This window comes from Brachionichthys hirsutus, chromosome 20 (genome assembly GCF_040956055.1).
Source record: "Brachionichthys hirsutus isolate HB-005 chromosome 20, CSIRO-AGI_Bhir_v1, whole genome shotgun sequence".
Lineage (NCBI taxonomy): Eukaryota > Metazoa > Chordata > Actinopteri > Lophiiformes > Brachionichthyidae > Brachionichthys > Brachionichthys hirsutus.
Genome location: NC_090916.1, coordinates 3,241,121 through 3,268,889, shown reverse-complemented (window position 1 = coordinate 3,268,889; position 27,769 = coordinate 3,241,121). Strand labels below are relative to the sequence as shown.

Genomic DNA, 27,769 nt, shown 5'->3' with positions numbered 1-27,769 from the left:
TTTATATGGACTGGCTAAACTTAAGACTACTTTTATTTTTATTTTTTTGTTTTCTTGGTAGACATGAATTTTAGGGAAATACCTTCTACCCACACGATTTGAGTTGTGAGAGATTACTTGCGGCATCGTGGTACATTTACCGAGCTGTATGCAAGATATAGGCTGCCAAGCTAGAAATGCAAGAGCTGCACACCCGTGGAATGTCACTAGAAAGTTCACGAAATATATTTAGGTAAATATGCTAAATATTATTTCACGCTCTCCCATGGATAATAATTCTACCCGGAAGCTTGGTAGTGTCGGAATTTCCGGTTACGTCAGGGCGTCAGGACTCCATTAGAGCTGCAGCTGTTTTGGGAGAAACAACAACAGAAAGGGGCTAACTGACAGTGCCTCGGCAGTGACAGTCCGCTCTGAGCCTGGCAACAAGGCCTCAAACCTGGAAGCTTAAACCTCATTTCCCACCCGGTGCTCCGCCGGCTTCTAACCACGGCCGCTCTCGGTGAGGAAACTCTGGCCTCCGCTTCCTCCTCCTCCGACTCGGACACCGGCGGAGCGTCGCCGCCCCCGCGGAAGAAGCACCGAGCCTCGGCGGCGGAGGGAGCAGGAGAGTCCGGGGCTTCAGCGGTTATTACAGGCCTGTCCGGAGTTGTCCTAGGACTTGCTACACACTCTCAAGCCACCTCTGCCATTCATTTTAACCGAAGTTTAGCTAACAACCTGAGCAGCAGCATGCAGGCAAACGGGTCAGGACAAGGACAAGAATCTTCTGAGCTCCCCTGCCTTAACAGCGCACAAAACGGAGAATCATCCTCGTCAGGCGGAACCCATTCCAACGGGCTTCTATCCAGCACAGACAACGGGAACAGTGTCGGTACTAGTAACGGGTCTTCAGGCGTTCCCGGTTCGGGGACTTCGGCTACAGTTTCGAGCTCGGAGGTCGGCTCGTTGAAAAAGAAAAAACGATTATCCCAGGCGGAGGAAGATGTCATAAGATTAATAGGGCAGCACCTCCACGGACTAGGGCTAAAGTAAGTGAATTCAAAGTCTAATTAATAATACTAATGCGTCTAGTGTTAGCGTTGAATAAATGACAGGCTGTATATTTCACTGCTGTTACGCGTGTTGCTCACTGCGGAGCTCGCAGTGTGCTTGACAGACACAAACATGGGGGGATGGGGTAGTTAGCCTCTGAGCTCGGCAGTTGATAGAAAGAAGGGGTCCATCTTGCACAAAAACACTTAGCTTGATAGCTAACAGCATTAGCTTGCATGTATGCAGTGCGTCCTGACACGAAGCCGTCACAGGCTCGTAAACACGGTCTCGTTTGTCTGCTCTGCGAGGCTATCGATAGCTGGGCTGTTTTTTTTTTTGATGTGCTGATTGTGCCATGGCACTAAAATGTACGCTCGAGATTTCGCACTAAGAGAAGGGACGTTACATCATCATATTTAATGTAAATAACGTTCGTCCTGAGACAAACAGCAGCAGCTGACTTACTGTGGTTTGCACAGCAGAAAATCAATGTCATGCGAAAGGAGAGGCTTCATTTAGCGTTTGAATCAAAACCCAAACGGGGTTTGTAGTTTTATATATTTTTTTGCCTTTTTTTTAAAAAAAAAAGCTCATGCAAAAAAAGACTGAGGAGATATCAATGTGTGGGTTGTCGTCGTAGTTTTTTTCGACAGGATGCTGATTGTCTTCGTTTTGCAGCTTGGTTTCATGTGGAAATAACATGCGTTTGAGGGGAGCAGTAATAGATCAACCACACAGCATAATAACTAGTATGTTGCAAAAGCCGCCTGGTTTATTTTAGTATTCCCAGTACACTCTCTGCACGTCGTGAGCTGTTCTTTACTTTATTAAATATATATCTATTTTAATGTAATTGGTTTATACGCATGCCACTGTCTTTATTATCACGTCACTGTTTCAGAACGATGTTTCAACAGTCAGTAGTCAAACGGTGGCGTGCATTTTTTTTATATTTATTTAAAGACGGCAGTCGGTATCGCTGGAGACTTGTTCCTGAATGCAGCGTAAACGGTTGGGTTTAAAGACAACAGAAGAACCAGCTGCTTTGAAATGGAGGCTTTCATTTGAATCTAATTATAGCATCATTGGGATTTGAAGGAATGCATGTCTAGCTTGCTTCTTTAAAGTTGCTATCTATCGGTACACACGCTCGTTTATCAAGCTGAACCATCACAAAGTACCGTATTATAAAAGAGGGTGGGTTTGTTGCATTGCCAGGCCATGAAACGGAGCCCCCATATTTCAGGGGGGGGGGGGGGGGGGTGCATGAGAAATCGGTGTAGCAGCCAGCTGGATGAGAGGTTTAACTCGGAGCTGCTGCGCCATTCCATTGATACCTGGACATGATGTCATTGTGCTGAAGGTGTCAGCCAGCCCCATTTCCATCCCACTTTGAATATGTGTCATTGTGCTGAAGGTGTCAGCCAGCCCCATTTCCATCCCACTTTGAATATGTAAACACGTTTCACTAGGGCTGGCTGTAGTGGTGGAGTGTTTTGGTTTGATGGCTGATTGTTGACAGACTAAGGGGATGATGTCAACCTGCAGTGGAAGCTCGGTACATGCAAGCGTACCTTCGACTGTTCACAAAAAAATACTCTGCTGGCAAAACTGATAAGGACATTGTTGGCCATTTAAATACCCTCATCCCATCGTCACCCAGTACCAGTATTGTTGTCCCTGTTCAATAATTATAGATGATCACAATGGTATAATTAGAATGAGCATTCTGTAGAGAAATGTCTTAGCCACAACTGTTTCCTTATGTCTGCTGCACCCTCCCTTCTTTGTTTCTCTCTGTAGTCAGACGGTGGACCTGCTGATGCAGGAATCAGGCTGCAGATTGGAACACTCCTCAGCCACCAAATTCCGCAACCATGTCATGGAAGGCGAGTGGGACAAGGTTGGTGTGGAGATCCGGTGTTTTTTTAAAACACTTTGATAAACGGGGACTTTTGACCTTTTTAGTGATATGTCCATGATTTTGCTGCATAATTATAGTGGTCCGGAAACCAATAGACACGCAGAGAGCGGTATCTCGGATCATCTTGAGTAAATAACAGACAAAATGTGATTTGTGTTAAAAGATGTGGTGCGTAAAGTCGAGTTTCTGCATACCATAACCAAGTATCAGCCAATAGCAGCAAGTCTTTGTAGCCAACATATTTCACTGTTTACAATTTGGCTTTGTAACATGACACATACTTTTATGGCCCATAGTTCTCCGTCGACTCTTTACCGTTCCAACACATATTTTATGCATTTAAGTTCATGGATTGTATTTGACAGAACTTTCTATTTTTCTGCTTATGAGAAGGGAAAATCTGATCTGGTGGTTTAATAAGAATGTTTTATTGGTCAGTTAGCTTTGCACATGGTTAAAGAAAACTGCTGAGTCATTATTATGTTTTCTGTAAAACAATAACCAAGTTATGTGTATATACATATATTCAAAATTATATTCAGAAAAAAAAATGAGGTATGGCAGAATGGCAAAAGCATCGACACCGAACGTGCAGTTTGACTTGATTTGACTTGGGAGTTCAAAATGTCAGATTTATATTAGCATAATTAGATTATTACTAATCTAATTATTATTAGATTAGTTTATATGTAATTGCAATTTAAATCAAAATTATATTACCGTATTCGCGCTGAACAAAATGTGTCATTTCAAGTATAATATTTAGCACCTGCCTCTGGTCAAAGGATCACAATTTTAAGGTAAAGTTATACTCTGAGTAAACTAGTTATAGCTTAGGCACTGATTTGTGTGGACTTCAAAATTTGTGCCATAAAATGTTCAGAGGACGGTAATGCATGAGGAAAATATGTTTTTCCGTCAGTATTTTTATTATTGCATCCCGTCTGTTGTTAAAGGTAATAAAATGTGCAAAAAAAAATCAAGATCCGTTTTATTGCTAATGTGATTTTTATTTTCTCCCGTGTATTAATGAAATCTGCTGAGCTAACTATTTCTATCTGTCCCTCCCCTCCATCGCCCTCCCTTTGTTTTGGTCCAGGCTGAGAATGATCTCAATGAACTGAGAGCACTGATGCATTCTCCCAACGCTATTGTGGTAAGTTCCCCTTGCCCAAACCGGAACTGGGCTAAATGATAGAGATTCTAGAATGGTACCGTTCTTTTGCAGGGTCACAAATGCTTGTTGTGGAACAAAAAAAAAAGCTCAAATGTTCTGGACTTTACCTCAGGGACGACATTCGGTTTAAAATGTTGCTTCATGGTTTTGTTTGTTTTGTTTTTCTTAGATTGGTTTCAAATATTTGGACTCAAAATAAGCAATTGTTTTTATTCATGGGTATGATGTGGATACTGCATTACATCGGAGATGTACTACTATGTCAGATTGGTCAGCTCATCTTTGTTTATTACCGATGTATTGCATTAAGTAGGTGTTTTATAATTTGGTGGCTTTATTCACATCTTTACATCTTGTATTTGCCCATACGAGTGCAGGAGTGTTCTATATTTGTTGTAATCCAAAGGAGCTTCAGAAGATGTTTTTGTGTGTCTGCCAGATGTTTAACTTCAGATGTTCAATATGTGTTCCCATTTTAGGTCTGTTGTAGGTTAGTGTTGTCATGGGCAACAAGCATGTTACTGCATATGTTTGATTTATACCGCAGACCTAGTGTTAGGAGATACTTCTTTTTATTTGTGGATATCAGTGGGTGGATGGTTTCTTGAATTTATGTGCAGCCGTTGTCAGGGCTGTGGCTCCGACCGCATACCTGAGATCGGACGGAGACGCTTGGTAACAGGAGTCTAATGCTGATCTGCAGCACAAGTGCTCTTCCGTTTGAAGGAGATAGGCATTTTTTAACAACATCGCCATCATCCTATCCCAATGTCAGGTTTTTACGGTAGATATCATTTTTAGACATGGGCCTTTTTGTTTCTGCAATGACCCTGAGAAAAAGAGAGACCTAATTTCCTTCAGTCAAGCAAACCGGCTTTTTTAAAATCAGCGATCGGAGTCTCTTCTCATCCGTGTCAAATTGAAACCCAAGGCCGTAGTTTAAGCTTGTTTCTTCACTCATTTATTATTTACATTTTTGATCAAATCTCCTCTCTGTCTCCTGTCGTCTGCTCAGCGCATGAAGTTCCTACTGCTGCAGCAGAAGTACCTGGAGTATCTGGAGGACGGAAAAGTCCTAGAGGCCCTGCAGGTGCTCCGGGGAGAGTTAACACCACTCAAGTACAACACGGATCGCATCCATGTACTTAGCGGGTATGGCTACATGTAAATTTGTATCTGTCTTATAGCATACATACAAATAGCTGTAATAAACTCCCACTACTGCTGGTTCTCAGCTTTATAGCCGGGCATTTACATTTCTAAGAAGACATAAAAACGTTTAAAAGTCAAATCCTCTGAAGAAATGGATGTGATGAATGGTTTTTGCATTTATTTATGTTGTCACATGGCTGCTGTTTATCACTATGCACAGTAGGTTATGGGGAGGATGCCTTGTTTTGGTAGAGATGTGTATTTACCTTCAGGTAAGATATTTGACTTTCAGTATTTACCACTGACAGTTTTTTTTTTTGTTCTAATTTGTGTTCCAGTTATTGCTGGTAACTTGTCGACATGTACTGCGTATGATTCATTTCGGTGCATCTTTATTGTGATACTCTTAACCTTTTCGTGTATGTTGTGTCACCTGAGCATGTGTGCGTGTGCCTTCCTTGCAGGTACTTGATGTGTAGTCATGCTGAGGATCTGAGGGCCAAGGCAGAGTGGGAGGGCAAGGGCACTGCCTCACGCTGCCGCCTGCTGGACAAGTTACAGAGTGAGGGGGAGATTGGTGGACTCGCCGTCCGCACAATTAGCACGACTGCCTCACTTATTGAGTGCGTTTTGTTCTGTTTGTCCCTGTAGCATACCTTCCACCGTCTGTGATGCTGCCCCCCAGGCGGCTACAGACCCTGCTGCGGCAGGCGGTGGAGCTACAGAGGGACCGCTGCCTCTACCACAACACCAAGCTGGACAATAACCTGGACTCGGTCTCTCTGCTCCTGGATCACGTCTGCAGCAGGTTGGTGCTACTCGGGGGGGCCCCCCCGTCAGGCCTCAGTGTTGGATTAGAACCCGGCAGCATGTCTCATTGATGTCTCAGTGGACCTCCTTTACAGCTATGTGGAAGCCTTGTGTGTTTCCAAACAGTATCTTCTGTCCCAATTGAAGGTATTACTAATGTACTTGTCCTGTGAGGGGTCTCCACAGCAAATTGATGTTCTCCACTTCACCCTGTCCTTTGCATCGTCCTCCCCAAAACCGGCCACTCTCATGTCCTCCCTCACTACGTCCATGTATCTTCTCCTGGGTCGACCTCTAGCCCTGTTCCCTGGCAGTTCCGTCCTCAGCATCCTTCTACCGATATAGTCCCTGTCTGTCCTCTGGACATGTCCAGCTGAAGACATAGAATATAATATAAGAAGTTCCTCTGTTGCTTGCTCAATAAAGATTTCAACAACTGTTTTTTTTCCTCCATATTGTAGGAAGCAGTTCCCCTGTTACACCCAACAGATCCTGACAGAGCACTGTAATGAAGTGTGGTTCTGCAAATTCTCAAACGACGGCACCAAACTGGCCACTGGCTCCAAAGATACAACTGTCATCATTTGGCAAGTTGACCCGGTGAGTGTGGAGAAGGTCTGAATATACACAAGACCTCTACAGTTTAAATTACACAGCAGGAATTCAGTGGTTTGGCATTTGCTACATGTTACTACCGCTCTGCCCTTAGAGGCTCTCGCTGTCCCAGGTTTGTCATTGGTCGGTCTGCAAAGATAGCCGGCCCTGTTGTTTTTGGTTTAACCATTGGCTCAGAGGCTTTTCATAAAGACTCATTCCAATGCAATCCTCATTCGACCTGACATGAGGAAAGTTCTCTGGTCATCCAGACCGAACCCTTTTAAAACGCCTGAAGGAATGTCTGAGAATTTTAATTTATTCGCCAACTTACACTTTGGTTTTGGTTCGCCCCACTACCATTGGAGGGGGCCCAGCCTGCAGTGCCAAAACGAATTTTGGTCCTAATGCTCCCTATTTGCCTTTGCATAGGAGAGCCACCAGTTGAAGCTGCTGCGAACCTTGGACGGTCATGCTTACGGTGTGTCCTACTTAGCCTGGAGTCCTGACGACACCTACCTGATCGCCTGTGGACCCGACGACTGCTCTGAGCTGTGGCTCTGGAATGTTCAGGTAACGGTTATAAATAAAAAAAAGTATTTTCTGTGTCGGTGTAATAGGGGAAGTATATGTAGTATTTATGCTCATGGCATTTGTGTTGAATACTTCACGTTAAAATTCACAGTGGCCAAACATAAATAAAAATACTTATTGTGCAGGCTGTGTGTGCTCAATGACCTCCTCCTCTCCATCCCTCCCCTTCACCTTGTTTTCCTTTTATTCTATCCTCCCCCACCCTTACTTAATGGTTTTTCTTGATGTCACCCCTCCCCCCAAAAAAACATTTCTCTCCTGTTTTTGGAACGTCTCTGGCAATGCTTTTGCTGACCAGACGGGGGAGCTGCGGACCAAAATGTCCCAGTCCCATGAAGACAGCCTGACCAGTGTGGCCTGGAACCCGGATGGCAAACGCTTCGTCACTGGAGGACAGAGAGGACAGTTTTATCAATGTGTAAGCACTTCCTTTACAACCTACAGCATTGTTACAATAGGCATGAGCAAATACCTCAATGTTCAATATATTTTATTTATAGTTCCGGGGGACTATCTCGTGACCTGGCGGGGGCGGGGGGGGGCTTTGTAAAGCAGTCAACACACTGAATTGTAGTCGGAGTCCAGGGTGACGTGATTAAAGGCACAATGGGAATTATATCATGATTTCCCGAGATATGGTTTATCTATTCTTTTCTCTTTTTTATAAAACAAATGAAAATTTAAAGGAGAAATCAATTTTCTGCTTGATTAACTTTATCTGAATATTCCACCGTGTCGGGGCCTGCTACAAAAATCAGCCAGTATATGCCTGCTAGGTGCTATCAAATAGCTTTGTGGTTAAAAAATATATAAAAAATGCTTGTTAACAGTGAGCGATGGGGCGGGGGGGGGGGTATGCTTTCTGTGTTGACAGGACCTTGACGGTCACTTGTTGGACTCCTGGGAGGGCGTGAGAGTCCAGTGTCTGTGGTGCCTGAGTGATGGCAGAGCAGTTCTGGCCTCTGACACCCACCAACGTATCCGGGGGTACAACTTTGAGGACCTTACAGACAGAAACATGTATGCAGCGATGCCAAGCAATACCGGATCTATGAATTGATGAAGACCATCAAATGGAACACGCAATCGATGCTTTTTGACTGTTCCTCCTCGTTTACATGTTTGTTTACAGAGTTCAGGAGGACCACCCGATCATGTCTTTTACTGTTTCAAAGAATGGAAGATTAGCTTTGTTAAATGTAGCAACTCAGGTAAGTTTTTCCCCCAACGCCACCATTATCCTTTTTCTGCTTCGTGTTGAGTACAGCTAGTTTCAGTGGGTGTTGTACGACGTTCTGTAGGGAGTGCACCTGTGGGACCTTCAGGACCGGGTGCTGGTGAGGAAGTACCAAGGTGTGACCCAGGGCTTCTACACAATTCACTCCTGCTTTGGAGGGCACAACGAAGACTTCATTGCCAGTGGCAGCGAAGGTAAACTAATTTCATGCTGCTCCGTGGTGTCGAGACTATAGAAAATAAAGCATTCTGCAGTATGAGTATTTAGTCATTGGCCAGTTTAGGCCCAATGTGTGTATTATCTGCCTGTTGCACAGGATAATTGCTGATTAGTGCTTTAGTTGACTCGTATGAACTCTGACTCTTGCTTGGCCAAGAAATGATTCATCATCTCTTACCTGACAGACCACAAAGTGTACATCTGGCACAGGCGCGGAGAACTGCCCATCGCCGAGCTAACGGGCCACACACGCACCGTTAATTGTGTGAGCTGGAACCCAGCCATCCCGGGACTCATGGCTTCTGCCTCAGATGACGGGACGGTCCGCGTCTGGGGTCCTGCACCCTTCCTCGAGTCACAAGAGGCGGACGGACTCAGCGGTAATGGCCATTTGCGTTTTACTCATAGTTAGGAAACTGTAATTTCGTCTACTTGCTGATGTTAAACATAGTTTTGAAATACTTTATGGTAACAATAAAGGGGACATATTGTGAAAAAAACGTACTTTTCCCGTGTTTCTACGCTCATGTTTGGTGGTTTTGGGCAGTGCTTTAAGTCGCTCAAAAAAAGATGCCGTTACTCTCTTTCGCTTGTGTTAATCCCCCCCGAAAAAAGAGACAAGTTTCCGCATGCACGCGTAGCTCAATCCATTAAGTTCCCACCTGTTGATACAAAGACCGCTGGATCGAATCCCTACCGCGAACTCATTTTGTGCCATGAGGTTGCAACAACGATGTTTGTTGAACCTTCCCCCTCCAGCAGTTAGCAGACCACATATACAACAACAGAGCTTTAATTTATTGTATATGAGTTACAGGCAGCTGGGTGGAGTCAGACAGAGCCTGCGTCTGAGCTACGGTCGAGCTTGTCTCGTAAAACACAGGGCAGTGTGGGTAATGTAGTCTCGGTGCTGTGGCGGCTATGATAAGCAGCGGTGCAGCTTGTGAAGGATTAACGCAGAGCGTACCAGAATGCTGAAGGTACGTTCTTTGCGCTTGGAGAAGTGCCGGTACACTCAAGGGATATTTTTAGAAGTCCCGGAACTCCGTGCCGGTGCGTACCGGCCCACTTAAGGCACTGGTTTTGGGTCATTACCAACCCAAAAACTGCTCAATTAAACCATGCAGTCAGTCCTGCGTAGTTCGCGTAGCTCTGTAATCAAGTATTAAAGCATGTCTTTTTGACGTCAAAGTGGGGGGGGGGGGGGGCACAAGTGTGCACTCTCCCCGTGTCTGCGCGCCGGACGTCCACGCTCTACCTGTGGCTCGTGCATGAGTGGAACAAGAAGAATAACAGAGTGGATAAAGTTTATTTTTAGTGGTTAAATTTTGCTAAAAAAAAGTCCGCTTACCGGTTACCATGGTAGCGTGCAGCTGCGCAGACGGTTCGGTTCCATTTTGAGGGGCGTTTCTGACAGAGCTGTTTGAGACTGAAGAGTGGGACGCTGTCCTGCAACATCTGTTTGGGAGCTGCGTTATCTTGTGGAAAAATGGTATAATATGTGACCTTTAACTTAAACAGCATTACAGGTATTTAAGTCGTTTCTTTTTTTTCACCCCCCACCAGAGAACTGCAGTAATATGGACAGTTGATGGTGATTTATGGACAGCGGAAAACCCAAGAATCCCAGAAGAAAAATAGAAAACCTGAATGGGCAAATAAAATCCGACACCGACCTAAAGCACGTCAAGAAATAACAAAATACCCACCAAGACAAAAGAGAAAATAAAAGTGAGGAGATTGTGTCTCTGACTAGCTTAGAGTAATTGGTGGAGCTGACGACGGACACTCTGAAAATTCAGGTCCTTGTCCAAACCTGATCCTGACCTACAGGAAGATCAGTCGGTGCCCTGTGGGATTTGACCGCCACGCACGCACTGGCGACCTGTAATGGCTGTTTTCCCTCCCCCAACTGATCCTTCCTTCCCCATTTTGCTGCATAGTCGCCGGCAGTACCAGGCCCTCACAGAACCTCCCAGGAAACCCACCTCCGCTCTTCCTCCTCCAGACAGACACAGCACAGACCAACCGTTGATTCATTGGACGACATCTGTCTGCATGATTGCCTCCCCCTCCCCTCCATTACAGTACATGTATAACGTCTTCATAGATATGAAAAGAGTGTTGTTGGGGGAGGACGGTGCATAGGGGATGTAGCAGCCCTTCTGTATATTTTCCTCTTCCCCCACTCTTGCTATGTTCCTTGAATATGATCTGTTGGGGGGGGGGGGGGGGGCTGAAAAATTCACCACGTAAACACTGATCGATCGGCTGGCAAAGAACACACGAAAAGGCTGTGCTAAATGTTGGATTTTTTTTATTATAGTCATAGCCTAATTCTCATTTATGAGGTGAATCTTAGCTGCATTTGTGCCCGTTGAAATCTTGAGGATGAAGAGTCCTCTTTTTTTTTTTTTTCCTTGACATTAGGAAAGCAAACTTTTTATTCCTTAATTTAACTCCTAACATGGACAGTCACTGCAATGTCTCCAACTGGCAGAGCCAACTCCCTCCAGGCTAATTTCCGCACAGCTTCATTGCATCTGCCTAAGAGGAGAAGAACAGAGGGATTCACAGGTCACATATCAGTGCTGGGGGGGGGGGGGGGGGTCAGACGTCATCAGTGAGGTGGGTTTCCCCTCTGTCAGGACGCATATTAGAAACTTTTTAAGACATGCTTTCATATATGAAAGCGCTGGAGTGCACCAGCGACTGCTGCCCCCCCCCCCCCCCTTCTGCTTGTGTGCGAGAGTGAGTAAGAATGATTACACACACACACATTAGTGAGAGTTGACATTTGTGAGTGCAGGTTTAATTGGTGCGTGTTTTTGTATGTGTGCTCAATTCAAACCAGCAAAAGATCCAGCCCCACCCCCTATCCCTGCCCCCCTAATCCCATAATCATATTGTAAAGAGGATTTTAAACTGAATCTTAAGTTATCCAAAGCCCCAAAGGGACCTCTATCTGTGGAACGAAGAAGACGCGAGAGCCATCGAAGGAAATATTTTATTTTAATTCTTACATTTGAATTTGTTTCTCGTTGCCACGAGGCGTTCAAATGACACTGGCAGCAAATTATCTCTGCAAGGGGGAAAGAAAAGGAAGTTTGATAAAAACATGAGCAAACTTGGTTGGGGCATATTTCGGAAGGTTGTAAAGAGTTGGGTTCTATTCGCAAAGAAAAAGTAAATTGTCATTATTTCAAAAGAAGAAGCCCCAGCTAACCAGAACCACTGTCCAAGCCCACAGTGTTAGGGAGCACTGTTGCAATCCAGAAACACACACTGCCTTCCTGTTCATGAAGTTGCACACAACCCTTTGATATGTTTGACCCCCCCCCCCCCTGCACTTTGAATGGGTGTTCAGCTCTCTTGCACCCACTGCATTGGCATAGGCCCGTAAGGTTGTCTCAGCCTTGAGGTTGCTGCACTCGTCAGCAGCGACTCAGTACTTTATGGGAGATTGCTAAAGGAATTTACTCTCCCCCACTATGCCCCCGTGCATTCAGAAGCAGCGCCTGGTTATCTTGTACAGATAGAAACTGAGCCTCGTGCGTCTGGAGGGCACCACTCCTGGAGCTTAGAGAGAGTTCAGCATGACCCCCCACCACCACCACCCTGTGCCCTCCAGCCAAGTTTCTCAGTGGTCATTGCACCATTCAAAGCTTTCTTCCTCTCCTTTTCAGGGCATCTAATGACTATTTGCTACAGACTCCTAAACAGGAAAACATGTTTAAAAAAATCAGTGCTTTTCTGTCTGTTTTTATTGAACCTTTTTGTTACTTTTTTTTCCACATATATCATTTTTGGTTGACCTCTATCCCTGTACGATCATATTAAAATATAACCAGACATGTGGAGTCCTCTTTTTTTCTTTTTGTCTTTAACCCCCCGTTAGATTTATTTCATGTTTGGTTTATGTTTTAGTTTTTTTTTGCTTGTTTCATTGTATTTGGTTACATTTTATCTACCACTAAAACGAAAAATAAATATGCACAGTCGCACCCGTACCAATTGAACTGGTAAAGAGTGTATAGGTAGTACTTTACCTACATTCAAATCAGGTTTTGAACTAACCGCCCCTCGCCTTTAAAGAGTTTCCTTCAAATGAAAGGCTTTTATTGCAAGTCTGTGAATGACTGAATCCTCTTTGTGTGCCATTGCTGGTGGATCTAACTAACCCTGACCGAAGCCAAATCACTCGAGGCACGCTGGTGTTTTCTGTAGGTAACCTGTGACACGGATCTGTCTCAACTCGCAGAATGCAAAATGGAGCGCTCTCACATTCATTTTGGATGACCTGAGGAAGATCATGAACCCCAACAAGCATTTCAGAAAATCAAACCAGTTACGTTCTGGTTGGAAAATGCTATGTCTGTATGCAACTTTGTGTCTACTCTCTCAACCCGAGTTTACCGAGGGAGTTGTTTCTGATTTAAATGTCTTATTTCTCTTACAGAGGTGATGGTGGTGGGTGGGTGGGGGTGGGGGGGGGGGGGACACTAAGGGCTTACTGTAGCATCTCTAAGCTCCTTGAACTGTTGTGGGGAGGGGTGACGTGTGGCTTTGCGTTTATTGTGTTATTTACAAAAGTGATTGTACTGTTTTGTATTGTTGTGTAGGAAAAGTGTTATGTCTGTATGCATATTTTCAATAAAGCATTCAGGGTTTTGAATAAAGGCCCATGGAAGTCCCGACGGGTCGAGAGATTGTGAAGGCCCCAAGAGCAAAGTTATGGATGCTCAGAAAACATATCCTTCCCGCCCTTTAATGCAGAAAGGGGATCCAGGTTGGCCCTCAATCACTGCTTTTGGCAAAGCGTGTGTCCAGTGGTCTGTAATGGACATCCATAGGTTGAACTTGTGTCAAAATTCTACTTTGTATTCATTTGTTTTTCTTCTTGAAAGCAATGTCTAGACTCTAGAGCCAGGCCATCTGGTGAGAGGACACATTCAATGCCAATAGGAACAATTAAGAACACTTGCCAATAAAATGATGTTATTTTGAGTAAGTGCTGTTTGTTTGCCAAACATTTCTGTACGGAAGTTGCTGTTCAGTGATCAAGGCAAATGTATGACAACATCTGAAAACACAAGGTGTTTAGCCTTAAAGTATAGACAATACATCATGAAGTAAGATTATTCATTGATAACGCACACATGTAGGCCCTTCTTTTTTTTTGTAAATAGCATAAGCGGTTCTATCCTGTCCTTCTGAGGTGAAAGAAATGCCTTTGTGATGAAAACCGGTTACAATAAAACAGCAAAGGTCAATATAAAAGTAGAAAGAGAAAATGGAGCAATTTAGAATGCGCGGATTATTTCACTTTCGTGTTAAATACTAGGTGTGTTCACGTTTTACTTTCACAGCGTTTCATTCATAATGATCGATTGAAGGTCTGTTTTGCTCCTGAAATGACGTCACGCCCCCTCGTCACCGCCCCCTCTCTCTCCCGCACGCGTCACTAGCGCGTGAGGAGGAGACTACAAAAACAGAGCCGCGCGCGCCGCCTCGGGTCCGACCGTCCGAGTCCGACAACAGCCGAGCCCCGACGGCCGTCATGGCGGCGCCGCTAGCGCACTTCGATGAGGACTGGCAGGATTTTAACGAGTTCAAGCCGGCCTCGGCGTCGGCCGACCGGCTGGACCAGCTGAATTCTAATGTCGGCGGCACCTCGTCGGGCCTCGACGACTTCTCCGACCTGGACAGCAGTTTCTCCGGGGAGATCTGCAGCTTCAAGTCGATGGAGGACCTCGTCCACGACTTCGACGAGAAGCTAACAGTGTGTTTCCGGAATTACAACACCACGACGGAGAACATCGCCCCCATCAAAGCCATCACAGAGGACAGTTACTTGAAGGACGACGAGTGAGTTTAAATATTTACAGGCTTTATTAGAATAACTTTTCCTCTCTTCGCCAGCTAGCTGCATTAGCCTCACGGGGCTAACCCGGTGGAGACGTTATCCGGTTAGGGAATCTGGGAGTTGGTGTTTAAGTTTAGCTAACTTCCACTTGTTTTGTTATTTAAAATCTACTGTCCAAAACTACAAAAGCAGCAATATGTTTGTAAATGGAATGTGGTTTGTGTGTGGACCTTAAAGAGGCAACAGTAATCTATGATAGGTGTGTGTGTGTGTGTGTGTGTGTGTGTGTGTGTGTGTGTGTGTGTGTGTGTGTGTGTGTGTGCGTGCGCGTGTGTGTGTGTGCGTGAGGGACAATGCCACGTTTCCAATTCTTACATTTCTGGCAGATTGACTGATATTCGATTTGCTATTAAGTCACTGATCCATAAACCTATTGATTGGCTGACCTCTGCAGGCCTGTATTGAACTTAAGTTGCTCATCTTCACGACGACGTTTGTGCTGTTTGCTGCAGTCACACAGAATGTGACATTTCCTGCAGTGTGTTCTGCAGTTATTTCATCTCATAGAGCTTCTCGGTGTTCCTCACAACAACAGGATCACTTGAAGTCATTCTATAACCTCTTGGCAGTCAGTCAAAAACAGACCTTTCTGTAACTATCACATTATTTAGCTTATGCAAATTACCCTCCATGTCCCTCTGTCCTCCCTGTGTATCCGGCATTGGAACATTGTGATGCTCTTGAATGGACGTCCAAACTAGCTTTTAGTGTGTGAGAAAATCTGAGATGGTGCCTTCCATTACCACATGATCAGATAACTGGTTAAAATAAAAGACTGTCTGATCAGAAATGATGTCTCGGGTACCAAACCCTTTCTCATGTGTAATTCTCTGTGGATTTGTTTTTTTCCATCCAGCTTTTTCTTGCTTTATAACATTGTAATATGATTCCTTTGGACTGCTGGATGAACACATTTATAGATGGTTTTCACGGTTAGGCGGTCACTACTGGTCTTCTGCAGTTTCTTAATGTCCAAGCCGACATCTTTAAATAGCTTGTTTTGTGCAAGCGATACTGGAAAAGCAAAAGACGCTCGGTTAATTTTACGTGAGACAAAGCAAGCGGCCAAATTTCTAATCGGGAATGTAACGGCTCATACTTATAAAATGTTTAATACTTAATCAAAGTTGTTGCTATTTAATTTAGTCAATTATCTTATCGATTAAGTTGCGAGACAGTTTGAACAGACTAGTTTATTGTTATGCTTGCTAGGTAACTTTGGACCTAATATAAAATAAGTTATTTTACAAATATCATCTGAGGGCTGGTAACCCTCAACAAGAACACGGGACTTGATCAGGTATTTTGAGAGTGAAGAACTTTTCACAGCAAAGAATGGAAAGGAAAAACACGATCTCTTCATTTGGACAGAGAAAGAAGCATCTAAAGAAAAAGGGGAATGAGTGAACGGAATAATTGGACGTCAGCCCGGCGAAGCCCAGAGAGCAGCGTCGGGCTCAGTGAGAGTCTTTTCTGCATGAGGGCACAGTGCAGGACGCGCCGGGGCGCTCAACGCGTCCTCCAGCGGGACGAGGGCTGAGACGCAGAGCAGAGAAGACGAGAAGGAAGTGCACGTGCGTGGGTTTCTGTGTGACGTAGAAAGCAAAATGCGCTTGTGTTAATTAGCCGAGTCGTGCGTGTGGGCGGCGTGTGACAAGATGAAGCATCGCTGGAAGTCTTCGCTTTGCTCGGAGTGAAGCTGAAGCGAGCGGCGGATGTTGGCGTCGACTCGAGTCTCTGAGGCTGCGTCTCTGCTCGAAGCGCAGAAATGATTTCCTGCCAGCCTTTGCCCCATTTAGAACAACCCCCCAGAGCCCCCGCTGTCCAAGCTGGCCGTGGGCACTTCAGCAGTAAACATGGTCGTTATGTAAGTGTGTGCGTGTGTGCGTGTGTGCGTGTGTGCGTGTGCGTGTGTGCGCGGAGGGTATGACGATGTGACACATGGGTTCACAGCCTCCCTCTTTGCTCTGTTTGCAGCGACCAGAATTAAAAACGGGGAACATGCTAGCATGTCCACTTCGGTTTCTTTTTCTTTACACATTTGATTTTCTTTAATGTTTTTTTAAATATGCAGAGAATGTCGTCCGTCTGTCCATTTTGTCAGAGGTCACAGATGATGCTGTGAGATGCACGAGCAGGAGAACGGCGTGGGGGTTAATCCCGGTTAATCTGGCAGGACTACCGTGCAACTCACGTGTAGGTAACTACCGTGTAACTACCGTGTAACTACCGTGTAACTACCGGATCACGGTCGCAGTGGACTGAAACGGGTTTTATTGAACTGAAAGGTTCTTCTGTTCTATTCTCGACTCAGTGCTTCTTGCCCTGATCATATTTTCCTCCAACCTTTTTCCTTCAGGGTGTGGAACACTCTGACGGATAACTATGGCAACGTGATGCCGGTGGACTGGAAGACGTCACACATTCGCTCCCTCCACCTCCCGACCCTCAACCTCAAGGAGCAGGAGGTACTGGCGCGGCTGCTCTTCTGTTGCGTGTGGGGCGCGTGGATAACGCGTGCTGGTGTTTCCTTCCTGTTCCCCGATGGACAGAAGCCGGACGGCCAGTCTCTGGATCTGTCTGACGACGAGGAGCTGAGGGAGCAGATGGACATGCATTCCATCATCGTCTCCTGCATCAGCGACGAGCCGCTCTTCACAGCGGAGCAGGTAGCGTCCCACGCTCCAGTAGACCGTTGTTGCTGCTTAAACAATCAAATGTCTGCAAAAAATAAAAATAAAAAATCAGTTCCAGTTTTCTAGGCCCCTATTTTTTCTGTAATCTTTTAGCGTGACGCTCGGCCTGAGTCCATTCTGTCTGTTTATGATGCAACGGTTTGTAATGTTTAGCATCTCAGCAAAGTGCTCAGCGCTTTATCGACTCTTGGAGAGACACACAAATAACACTCAGGGTGGGGAGATTTCTTCCTGGGCAGCTTTCCAAAATGTTATAATCTAAAAAATACAATTTGAAGAAATAAAAACGAATCTTTCTTTCGGTGGGCGCCCCCACTTAATGCTGAAGTGCATTGAAGCCGCCTGGATGAGAAGCCTCTCCGCCCACAGAACACACTCTGAACTGCACGTCTTTTGGTGTTGTTTAGGTTATCGAGGAGCTGGAGGAGATGATGCAGGAGTCTCCAGACCCAGAGGATGACGAGAGTCCCTCCCAGTCGGACCTGTCCGTGCTCTCTCAGGACCTCCACGCCCTGAAGCGCTCGGGCTCCGACTCCAGCTGCGAGGACAGTGAGTAGCGCACAGACGGAAGACCGCTACGGTGTTAGCGTCGTCGCGCTCAGTCTTAGAAGGTGGCCGTGCCTTTTCTAGAGTCGGGATGTACTCGATGTTTGGGGATGATAAAGTAATATATGCACACTTTTTGTTTTTTTACATTAAAAATGTTAAATTGTCCAAAAAGACATCTTTGCGTTGAACGGTAAACCTGAATTATAATAAATCGTCCCAAGCGTGTTTTTCCTGTATATTCAGTGCTATTCAGATTAGTACATGTATACACACAGTAATACTCTTATCTAATGAGCAGCAAATGCTCTCGGGCACCAATGATATTCTTCCCACGTTAGCTTCCCGTGTTTAGCGTGTTGCCGTTTAGGCTAGCAGGTGACGGGACGTTTACACTGAAGTGAAAAGCCACACCTTTGTTTGGCACCTCTTATCTTAAGCTTTTATAGGTGAGACATCGGGATTCACTCGATAGAATGTAACATCTACACACACACACAGACACACACACACACACGCATCACATGTATGTGGATGTAATATAAACCGCTGTGCCGCCTCCTAAACGCCATCTTGTCCCCAGGGCTGCGCCAGCGGTCTGTGTCGGAGCTGACCGAGACGCTGGAGGAAGTGGAGACGGCCATTCGTCGCTTCAGCGAGGAGCTGATCCAGGCTCTGGCCCTGCGAGACGAGTTGGACTACGAGAAGGAGGTGCTTTGAATCTGGTTTGAGCGGAACCAGTTCAGACGCTCACGCCGTTAAACCGCATTACCATCGTGATCCGTCGGTTACGGCCACGCTTGATTGTGAAGAAGGTTCTGAACGTTAAACCTCTGCTGTCGGTCTGCTTTTATCGACGGGGGATAATGCACTTATTGAAGGGGCTGTTGCACATATAAATAAAGGTTATTGAATGTTAAAAACCAGTAAAAATTCATGCTGACAGGTGAAGAACAGCTTCATCTCGCTGCTGATTGACGTGCAGAACAGGCAGAAGGAGCACCGCGAGCTGCTGAGGAAGAAGAGGAAGGTCAGAAGTACGACTATCGCCGGGCCCAACGGCCAGCGGACGGCCAGCACACGCATACCTGGCACGGTGGGTCCCCGGGATGGGGGGGGGGGGGGGGGCGGGGGGGTCTGCGGTCTGTGTGCATGATTATGTCGACCAGCGCAAGTCACACACACACAAGTGTGAGCAGAGAAATGCATGGAGGCGGATGATCTGCATGGAGAGCTGCTCTTCTAGCAGCATCAGAGGACTGTGGTGAAACCGTTTCCTCCTTTGCTCTCCTGTTTCCTCCTCTGCTCTCCCGTTTCCTCCTCTGCTTTCCTGTTTCCTCCTCTGCTCTCTCGTTTCCTCCTCTGCTCTCCCGTTTCCTCCTCTGCTCTCCTGTTTCCTCCTTTGCTCTCCCGTTTCCTCCTTTGCTCTCCCGTTTCCTCCTTTTCTCCCCCGTTTCCTCCTCTGCTCTCCCGTTTCCTCCTCTGCTCTCCTGTTTCCTCCTCTGCTCTCCCGTTTCCTCCTCTGCTCTCCTGTTTCCTCCTCTGCTCTCCCGTTTCCTCCTCTGCTCTCCCGTTTCCTCCTTTGCTCTCCCGTTTCCTCCTTCCTCTCACTCCTTGTAGCTCCTGACTCTGGAGGGACTCTCCAATGTCATTCACAACGGCATTCGTCAAACCTTTGGCAACACGAGAGGGGACAAACAGGTGCCCCCGCTCCTCCTTTCCACGTCATCCCTTCTGTTCTGTGTAGCCACCGCAGGCATTCGGTCTCAACCCCCCCCCCAATCGGTTTTCTCTTTTTTCTCTGTTTTCTGCCCTTCACTAACTGATTGGTTGTATTTCATCATTTGTCTTATTCAGCAGTGTTTGCTTTGTTCTTTTGAGCCAAGAACGCTCTCTTGCTTTTATCCCCGCTTCACACAACCGCCATTAAATCCTCTCTGAACGTTTGAAACCAACTGCAAACGAGATAGAATCAGAATGATCCTTTGTTTTAGGGCGGCTGCATGATGAGACGTTTACGTGTACCGCTCCTTGACGGGGTTCCTTCATCGTGTCTCACCCGACCTTCTCTTTTCCAGTACCTGACCACAGTCATCCCTTACGAGCAGAAAGCCGGCTCCCCGCCGGTCGAAGACCTCCAGATCCTGACGAAGAGTAAGCCATCGCCACAGCTTGTTTAAACTATCAAACACTCAGTTCGTCTCGGTTATTCTTCAAACTATAATGTGCTGCCCCCCCCCCCCCCCCCTGCTAGTACTGCACGCCATGAGGGACGACAGCGAGAAGGTGTCCTCCCTGCTGACGGACTACATCCTCAAAGGTGCAGATGTCCTCAGTGACTCTTACGTACTTGTGATATTAAACGTCCTTTGGTGAAGATTCGTGTCTTTAGCAGGAATCGGTGTCTGCTCTCTGTTGACCTGTGTCTTCCTTGTCTTTCGTCTGTGCTGCTCTGTCCTCTGCGTAGCTCTGGTATGAGCGCAGTGGACGCTGAGGTTCGTGAGGCACTGACATATTAGCAGATCCCTCGCCTCCAGCCCTCCTTTCTGAGCTCATCCCTTCTTCCTCCTCGCCGCTCTCTACTTCTTTGTAGTATTGGCGCCTCTCCCTCCAGAAGCAGCCGTGTTTACTTCCTTGCTCGTCGCTGTGTGTGCGGAGCCTCGTGGGATCACTAAACCTACCCCGAAACACGCCAACACCCCCCCCCCCCGTGAAACACAACTTCCCTCTCGCTGCAGTCTTGTAGTTCGGCTCTTCACGCGTCTGCTTTTTAGTCTCCCCACATCCTCTCACTGCACCTCCTGCTTTCCGTAGCTTACAGCTCTCCTCCACGTGCACCGGTGCGGATCAATCCAGCGCTGATCAATAGCCGATCTGCTATTTGTCTCTGCAGTTCTCTGTCCCACGTAAAGCCGAAGGCGAGCTTCCCGTTTCCAGAACGAGCCAGCTGACCATGAGAGAAGAGTTCTGGTAATCCGGAAGAACCCAGGCCCTGGGATTAAAAATCCAACACCTCTTCGCCCCATTTTTCGCCACAGAGTCCTCTTCGCTTGTGAATTTTTTTTTAAACTGAGATGCTGTTGTTGCTTTTAACATTTTAACGGACGTGTAACTCGTCAGCCTGTATATTTAGTGTTTAATTGTAATCTTTTAACTTTTAATGCCAGTGCTTACATCCCTGTGTGTCCTGACTGCGCGATGACGCAGCTGTGAATGCCAGTAGTCGGCACTAGTCTGACCCCCCCCCCCTCCCCTCCCAGGTGTATTAGGAGTCCACCAGCGTCACCAGCAGGCATGATTTAGGGTGCAGTAATAGATCCTCCTGCACTCGCATGTTGGATTTGGGTTTTTGCTCGATATCAAATGGCTGAATGTGAAAATGATTTATTTTGTATATGACGAAGGGACATTTGCACAGTTTTGAGAACCTTTTAGTCTGACAAAGGGAAGCTCTTCAGACAGTAAGAGCTGCAGGAACAAAACGTAACGGATATTTTTTTGGAGAATTGATTGTTTTTGGTGAGATGAGAGACTTTTCTGTAGCCACTTTTCTTTCTTTCTTGTTTTGTAAATGCCATCCTGACGCCTGAGCCCTCGAGTCGTAATCTTCATCAGTCCTCGGAGTGGTCGGTACGAGTCTGCAGATTCCTTCTCTCACCTGTTTGCGTTAATATCAAGAGACTAAACTGGTCATTCATGTTAGATCAATGGTGTTAAGAGTGTGTTTTGATAATTGTTTGATCTGTTATCCCTTTAAATATTGTGTCAATGTTGTGGTAGCATTGGAGTCCACCAGTGATCATGTGGTAATAGAATACTAGAGTACATCTCAATGCGTTATCGTTAGATGAAGTTAAGACCGTGGTAGGACTAAAAGCACAACAACACAAACACAATCACACACACACACACACACACACACACACACACACACTCTGTCACGTCAGGCCTAGTCTAGCTCTCAGGTACATCAGTGTTAGTAGCGTAAAGCCTTTTTCTTAAAGGTACTTAGTCTTCGTACGACGAGCGACTTTCTATCAGCTAGACTCCCGACACGTTGCACTGATTGATTAGTTATAGTAGCCTCCTGACTCAACTAGCGTAGCTCTACAGAAGCTGGTCGTGCTTAGCCGTAGCTGTGGCCGGCGTGTAATTGGCATGGATGGTTATTTTTAGCAGTTCGGTGACGATGGTGATGATGCAGAGGTCAGGCTGGAGTCCTTTAGAGACTATCGGTAAGTTGCTGATCACGAGGATATTTACGGTACTGCAGTTTCACTGGGGGCGTGATCAAACGCCTGCATGCTGGAGGAGGTTGCTCTTAGGGTTGCGCGTAGCGGGACGATGCTTGTGATGCTGTTTGGTTACTTTTCTGGCTGCTTTCACAACCCGCCGTGTGGAACGCGTGCACTTTACAGACGCACAGCCCTTTCTAAGCAAGCTCGTTTTGTTTACAGACATTAAAGGGACACGCTGCAGGAAAACGAGCAGTATCGTAAAGCTTTTAGCAATGAAATAGATTTCAGGAAAAAACGTCTCTCAAATCACCAAAATTATTTGAATATGTCCAATTGCATACATTTCCTTTGGTGTGTACTTAAATGGCAGGGAGCAGGGAAGGTTCTGGAGGGCGTCAGTCCGGCACCCCAGCAGTAGAAGACGGAGCAATGTGACGGTATTTTAGAGATTTATATTTATATACAGTGTGTAGAACAAGCAACGGAAAAAGAGGCTGCCTTTATAAATGCCTGAATTTTTGTAGATTTAAACAAACGACTCTGTTTTTAATACTGTTTAATCCCCAGTTGGGGGGGGGGGGTTGTGTTTACTGTCTCATGCGGTACTGTCATTAATTTATTATGTAAATGTTCATTTAGTAACCAAGTGATTGACTGTAACAGTACACATGTTTTACTGCATTGCAACTCATTTAAATAAATGAATACATGAATACATTTGTGTTGAGTGCTGTTGTTCTGTGGCAGATTTCACACACGAGCACTACATCAGAAAAAGTGTCTCCTTTGGCATTTTGTGACAATTGAAATGACAGAGGCGCTCGATGGAGAGGATATTTCTGACAGCCTTTTTAATCAATTTAATTTTAAACACTCAACCCAATTTTAACACGTGCCATAAGAGTGGATTGAATGTGGAACTGAAGCGCCCCTGTCGCTCCTGCACACTTCCCTGCTGTCGTACATGTCCTGAACTACTCTGACGTACTCCAGACTTCCTCATGCAGTACCACAGTTCCTCTCTGGGCACTCTGTCATATACTTTCTCTAGATCTACAAAGACACAACGCAGCTCCGTCTGACCTCCCCTGTATTTCTCCATCGCTAGCTTCAATGCTAACACTGCATCTGTGGTACTCTTCCTTGGTAAACCCATTCAAAATATTGACTCTCTTCCTCACTTCAAACCCATTTATTTAACTCTGCCTGTCCCACCTTACTGCTTTAATTCGCTGTTTAAATTGTATGTTTAAACTTTGTCGTTGCTTTGCCTTGTTCCGTTCTGCGTGGCGATGAATGAAATGTATTATTATTGTTATTAGAAGCCAGCTTGACCTTTAACACGCCTCCTAGTCTAGTCCATCTCCTGGTTGTGCCGGTTGTTCCAGTGATGCTGACTCCTCCCAACCTCTTCATCACCGCGGTGACATCAGACCAGACAGGGAGGTTCGTATTTGGGTGAGCGGCCTTATGTTAAACCTCCTGGGTCCGGTGTCCCGTCGGCTCCGGAGGTCACAGGTTGGTGTCGGTGAACATGGTGTGCTCCTTCCTGACGGTGCTGAAACCTTTGATGGTGTCGACAAATTCCTCGTCATCCATGAACTGTTGGGGAGAATAGAACAGGAAGGACTGAAGTGTTTGGTTTGTTTAAATTAACCTAAGATGGCCACTGATATTTATTCAGCTCTGGATTGGTGCACGGCCTCAGCGGTGACTTATGGGAATCTTCTCTCTACATATCCACTACGCATAACAATGAGCAGCTGATGGGTTCAGCATCCCTCACCATCCCACTGTCGTGGCCCGAGATGTTCGGGTCCCACGCCTCCTCGTCTGCTGCGAGGGATTTCCCATCCATCACCTGGCTGACGCTGCGCCGCAGGGAGCTCACGCTGAGGATCCCCAGCTCGCCCTGAGGTGCACCGACGGGCTCGCGTTTAGCCTCCAGCATGTCCTGGAGGGAGAAGGAGAAAGCACACATGCAGGACGATCACATGATCAGACACTTTTTTTTTTTTTTTTTTTTTGCTGCGTGTGTCTATCGGGCATTCATTTTACCTCCATCTTCATCGTAAAGCCCTTGAGGGTCACGGTGTTGGAGAAGCTGGTAGTGTGAGGGACGGTGTCAAACTGCGGTAGAGCGAGGGAGAAATAAAGAAACTAAATGTGATCTCACCGGGAAACGCTTTAAAGTCGGGACACACTGAGGGGATAGAAAGGCTCATTCAAATTAAACGATTGTCCACTTGATGATAATTTCTCTGTAAAAAGAGGCACCGACATCCATGCAGGTCAGACTGCTTAAAATTAATTGAGTCACAAAAACAATAAAATAAAAACTAGCGAATATTAAAAATCTGCTTATTAGTAAACAGGATATAGTAAATAACTGTACAAATAATGAAAAAACATTTGGGGAATTTTTTTAAAAATGAATTAAAAAAAATTAAATAATTCATATTTGCTTTCAAAATATGAAGGCGATTCTTTCATAGCTAAAAAGTGCCCCCCCTCCCCCCTCCTGTTTGAGTCGACCGAACGTTCTGAATTCCTCCTCGTGTCTCCTCTCCTCTGCTTCACATGAACAGTCTCCTCACCAGGGCGGAGTTGCCGAGTGGATAAACAGCCATGGCTCTCCTCTTCTTTGTGGGCTGCTGCACCAGTGGGGGTCTCTCTCTGGTGAAGGGGGCTTTGTTCAGGGCCTAATACAGGATGGGGGGGGGGGCTGTTTTGTTGAGATCATCCCATCATAATATATAAAACAACACGACGACCATCTCTTGCCTTGTTGAGCACGACCCCCAAGATGACGGCCAGCAGCAGCAGCGCCGCGCCCGTCAGCACCACGATGAACCACAGCTCCCGGACGACTGACTGACCTCCCTGACCCCCCTCTGTCCGTTCACCAACCCCTCCTCCTCCTCCTCCTCCTCCTCCAGGAGGAGGGTTAGCTGGTGAATCTGCAGAAGAATTTCCAACATGCACAAGTGTTCTGTTTTCTTTAGCGTGGTTTCCATGGGGATTTCGACCAGATTTGAGGTTTTGGATAAAAATGTGTCAATTTTTTATTCATTTATTTTTGATAATTAATTTATTCGGCAATAAAAATTGGAGACAAAACAATAATGGGACCAAAAAAATGTAAGTACAACTGGAGTACAAAATTAGGTAAGATTAGACTGCTGCCCCCGTGACCCGGCCCCGGATAAGCGGTTGAAGATGGATGGATGGATGAGGTAAGTGTGTCTGTCCATCAGCAGTGATTACAACAGTAATCCTCCTCCTCATGGACCGGTACAGCCTCAGCTTCCTCGCCTTCATGCTTTCTTTTTTTTTTTTTACAGGATTCGGTTAGTTTGGAAGGAAGTGATCAATTGGGATTAGTTGTGTGGATGCTTGTTTTCAGACTCAGGATTGCACTTAAAAAATGTATATATTTTTCTTAAAAGCATCGGCATATGCCTCAGAATACACACTTTAAACCCAGAATATCTTTACAACCCTCCGTTTATTACCACAGAACTATCTGAGGTACTTTATGCATCATCATAAAATTTTAAAGGACGTCAATGACCAGCAGCTTTTTCTGTTCAAGCCCATTTATCGCAGGTTATTAGTTAACACTGCACGAGAAGGAAAGCTGATCACACACACACACACACACACACACACGTAAGGCAGAGGAGAGAGAGCGCGGTAACTCGAGGCATGGCTGCCATCGTGGTCTAGTTTCATTGGGCACCACTTTTCTCCATTCATAGACTCAGTGGCAGAAATAAAAACACACAGCGGGATGTGAGCACATTCATCAGGGACTCACCAGTGCTGCGGTCCGTGGTGCGGCCTGTGGGTGGGGGGGGTGCTGGAACCCCCTCACTGTTTGATGCATCGATCAGATGGCGGAGACCTGCCGGGAGGTTCAGGATCACACCTGTCGCCTCATCAATATTTAACAGCTGAGATGCGTTGCTGACCCGCTCAACCTCTCACATACACAGGAACACTTAAAAGATGGTCTTCCTCACTTCAAGGCACAAAGTTTCCCGATGAGGAGGCATCTGTTTTCCTCCAACGCAGAGGAACCTTGAGCAAAACTGTGCGGGAGTTTCGCCGATGCTTTTCCTCAGCAGTGCCATGGCAACAGTGCGGCGTCAGGTTTCAGTCTGCTGAGGAGCCATGGTGGCTGTACCGTCTCTGTCATCCCAAGGAGTTTGAGTTTCCAGTCCTAAAGGTCAACGTGCAACCACGTGTGTTGTATTCACTTTTGACTCTTTGAAAGGAGTGTGCACAACTTTTCACGATGCTTGTGTAAAAATAATAATAAAAAAACCCCACAAAGGATGAAAAAGACAAAATCTCATCATGTTATTGCAAAAATTGGAGGGATCCTCTACTTTAGAATTTGATGCTCGCTTCACTCATCCTTCAACATTTGACTGATTTTACTTAATATTTTCAAGAATTTAAATATTTAAAAACTTGATCCAATGATCTTCTTTTATTTTCCTCCTAAGTCTGACAGAATTCAGTCCAGTTCTTCTTGCGTCGATGCGCCGTCTCACCGCACGGTGGCGGCAAACAGCAGCTCCTGGTCGTGTCGTTGCGCGGCAGCGTCCTTTCTGTAATGAGTAAACAGAGGCAAGAGGAGAAGCTGAGTATGTGCGTGTTGCCGCAGTGGTACTTCACACTTATCCTCACACTCCCTGCTATTAGTGCACCAGACAGGCATGCTAAAAATACAAAAAGAGAATACAAGGAGCTGGAGGAGTATGAAGTCTCTTTTTTTTTTTTTTTTTTACCCCATGTCATTCTGACTCTGCCTCTAACTGCAGGAGAACATTTCTCTGTTTGCTGTCCGAGGATGCTTGAGAATGACAGGCGGGAGGTGCAGCAGCAGCTTCAGGGTGTTTCACGGTGCAACCTCAGCAAGGCGAGCAGCATCCTGCTGGACCAGGTTGTGTTTCACCGCACTGTGGACTCGTTTTCTTCTTCCTCAGAACTCCTACATTAAAGATTATTCTCCATTATGTGGCCTGTTGGACAATAGTCTGTTTCATGGGACGTCTATTATCACTTTCTGAAAAATGCCCCATGCGGCTTTCCGTGTTTGACCTTCATTATGCGCCTTCAGACCCGAGCATTCATTGCCATATATCATATATGAAGAGTGATTGAAGTAATTTTATGGCATAAAATAACATAAACCCTTCCTGTGAAACCAGTCCTATAGTGGAATGACTGGGTGCTGCGGCTTAGTCCCATGTGTGCGAAATTTCAATCAAACTTTCAATATGGCTTCTGATCAAATGAAGGGAATTCCACTCAAACATGTAACGTTATGAAACATTCAACAATCCATTAGCGATGGTGACAGTGTGAAAGAAAAGCAGCGTTAATCACGGCGAAGCCTCGCTTTAGTGGATAACGATTATTACTGTGATCCTTTTTGTATTGAAGGACAACCATCCTCGTTTGATCCTTTTTGTTTTGAAGGACAACCATCCTCGTTTGATCCTTTCTGTTTTGGCTTTGGCGAAATCCAGGAAGGGATGAGATGCACCAAGGGCAACCTAATGTTTAAAAGTAGCATCACCATAATTCTACCACAACAAGGCGCTCAT

The 27,769-nt window shown here is 45.9% G+C and overlaps 3 protein-coding genes across 4 annotated transcripts; 2 read left to right on the top strand and 1 right to left on the bottom strand.

Moving 5' to 3' along the window:
• Positions 1 to 662: 662 nt before the first annotated feature.
• On the top strand, positions 663 to 11,354 carry wdr26b (WD repeat domain 26b). The gene is made up of 14 exons (XM_068753476.1): positions 663 to 1,031; positions 2,839 to 2,938; positions 4,059 to 4,115; positions 5,152 to 5,288; positions 5,753 to 5,850; positions 5,940 to 6,096; positions 6,560 to 6,698; positions 7,125 to 7,265; positions 7,585 to 7,704; positions 8,161 to 8,306; positions 8,419 to 8,497; positions 8,588 to 8,717; positions 8,928 to 9,122; positions 10,309 to 11,354. Exons 1-14 carry the CDS (start codon positions 733 to 735, stop codon positions 10,332 to 10,334), a joined length of 1,824 nt encoding a protein of 607 aa, XP_068609577.1. The 5' UTR covers positions 663 to 732; the 3' UTR covers positions 10,335 to 11,354.
• Positions 11,355 to 14,267: 2,913 nt separating this feature from the next.
• Positions 14,268 to 22,865, top strand: fez2b (fasciculation and elongation protein zeta 2b). Of its 2 annotated transcripts, none has more exons than XM_068753494.1 (10): positions 14,268 to 14,610; positions 17,028 to 17,136; positions 17,221 to 17,337; positions 17,772 to 17,913; positions 18,494 to 18,621; positions 18,857 to 19,006; positions 19,531 to 19,611; positions 19,989 to 20,064; positions 20,165 to 20,230; positions 20,804 to 22,865. In XM_068753494.1, the coding sequence occupies exons 1-10, from the start codon at positions 14,303 to 14,305 to the stop codon at positions 20,818 to 20,820; spliced, it is 1,194 nt and encodes a 397-aa protein (XP_068609595.1). In that variant the 5' UTR covers positions 14,268 to 14,302; the 3' UTR covers positions 20,821 to 22,865. The 2 variants fall into 2 exon arrangements, with proteins under 2 accessions (XP_068609595.1, XP_068609596.1); XM_068753495.1 differs by lacking the exon at positions 20,804 to 22,865 and adding an exon at positions 20,378 to 20,402.
• A 110-nt stretch (positions 22,866 to 22,975) lies between these two features.
• si:ch211-57i17.5 (usherin) lies at positions 22,976 to 26,284 on the bottom strand. Its single transcript, XM_068754058.1, has 7 exons — positions 26,174 to 26,284; positions 25,969 to 26,131; positions 24,933 to 25,108; positions 24,746 to 24,850; positions 24,207 to 24,278; positions 23,935 to 24,102; positions 22,976 to 23,750 (listed from the first exon to the last, which is right to left on the bottom strand). The coding sequence occupies exons 1-7, from the start codon at positions 26,282 to 26,284 to the stop codon at positions 23,661 to 23,663; spliced, it is 885 nt and encodes a 294-aa protein (XP_068610159.1). The 3' UTR covers positions 22,976 to 23,660.
• Between the last annotated feature and the right edge of the window lie 1,485 nt (positions 26,285 to 27,769).

Coding starts and splice junctions, on each gene's coding strand:
- fez2b (XM_068753494.1), top strand. CDS start 14,303: ATGGCGGCGCCGCTAGCGCACTTCGATGAGGACTGGCAGGATTTTAAC. Junction 18,622..18,856: donor AGTTGGACTACGAGAAGGAG/GTGCTTTGAATC, acceptor TCATGCTGACAG/GTGAAGAACAGCTTCATCTC. Junction 20,065..20,164: donor CCTCCAGATCCTGACGAAGA/GTAAGCCATCGC, acceptor CCCCCCTGCTAG/TACTGCACGCCATGAGGGAC.
- si:ch211-57i17.5 (XM_068754058.1), bottom strand. CDS start 26,284: ATGGCACTGCTGAGGAAAAGCATCGGCGAAACTCCCGCACAGTTTTGC. Junction 24,103..24,206: donor GCTTTACGATGAAGATGGAG/GTAAAATGAATG, acceptor TTCTCCCTCCAG/GACATGCTGGAGGCTAAACG. Junction 23,751..23,934: donor CGGGCCACGACAGTGGGATG/GTGAGGGATGCT, acceptor TCTCCCCAACAG/TTCATGGATGACGAGGAATT.
- wdr26b (XM_068753476.1), top strand. CDS start 733: ATGCAGGCAAACGGGTCAGGACAAGGACAAGAATCTTCTGAGCTCCCC. Junction 6,699..7,124: donor TCATTTGGCAAGTTGACCCG/GTGAGTGTGGAG, acceptor GCCTTTGCATAG/GAGAGCCACCAGTTGAAGCT. Junction 8,307..8,418: donor GACCTTACAGACAGAAACAT/GTATGCAGCGAT, acceptor GTTTGTTTACAG/AGTTCAGGAGGACCACCCGA.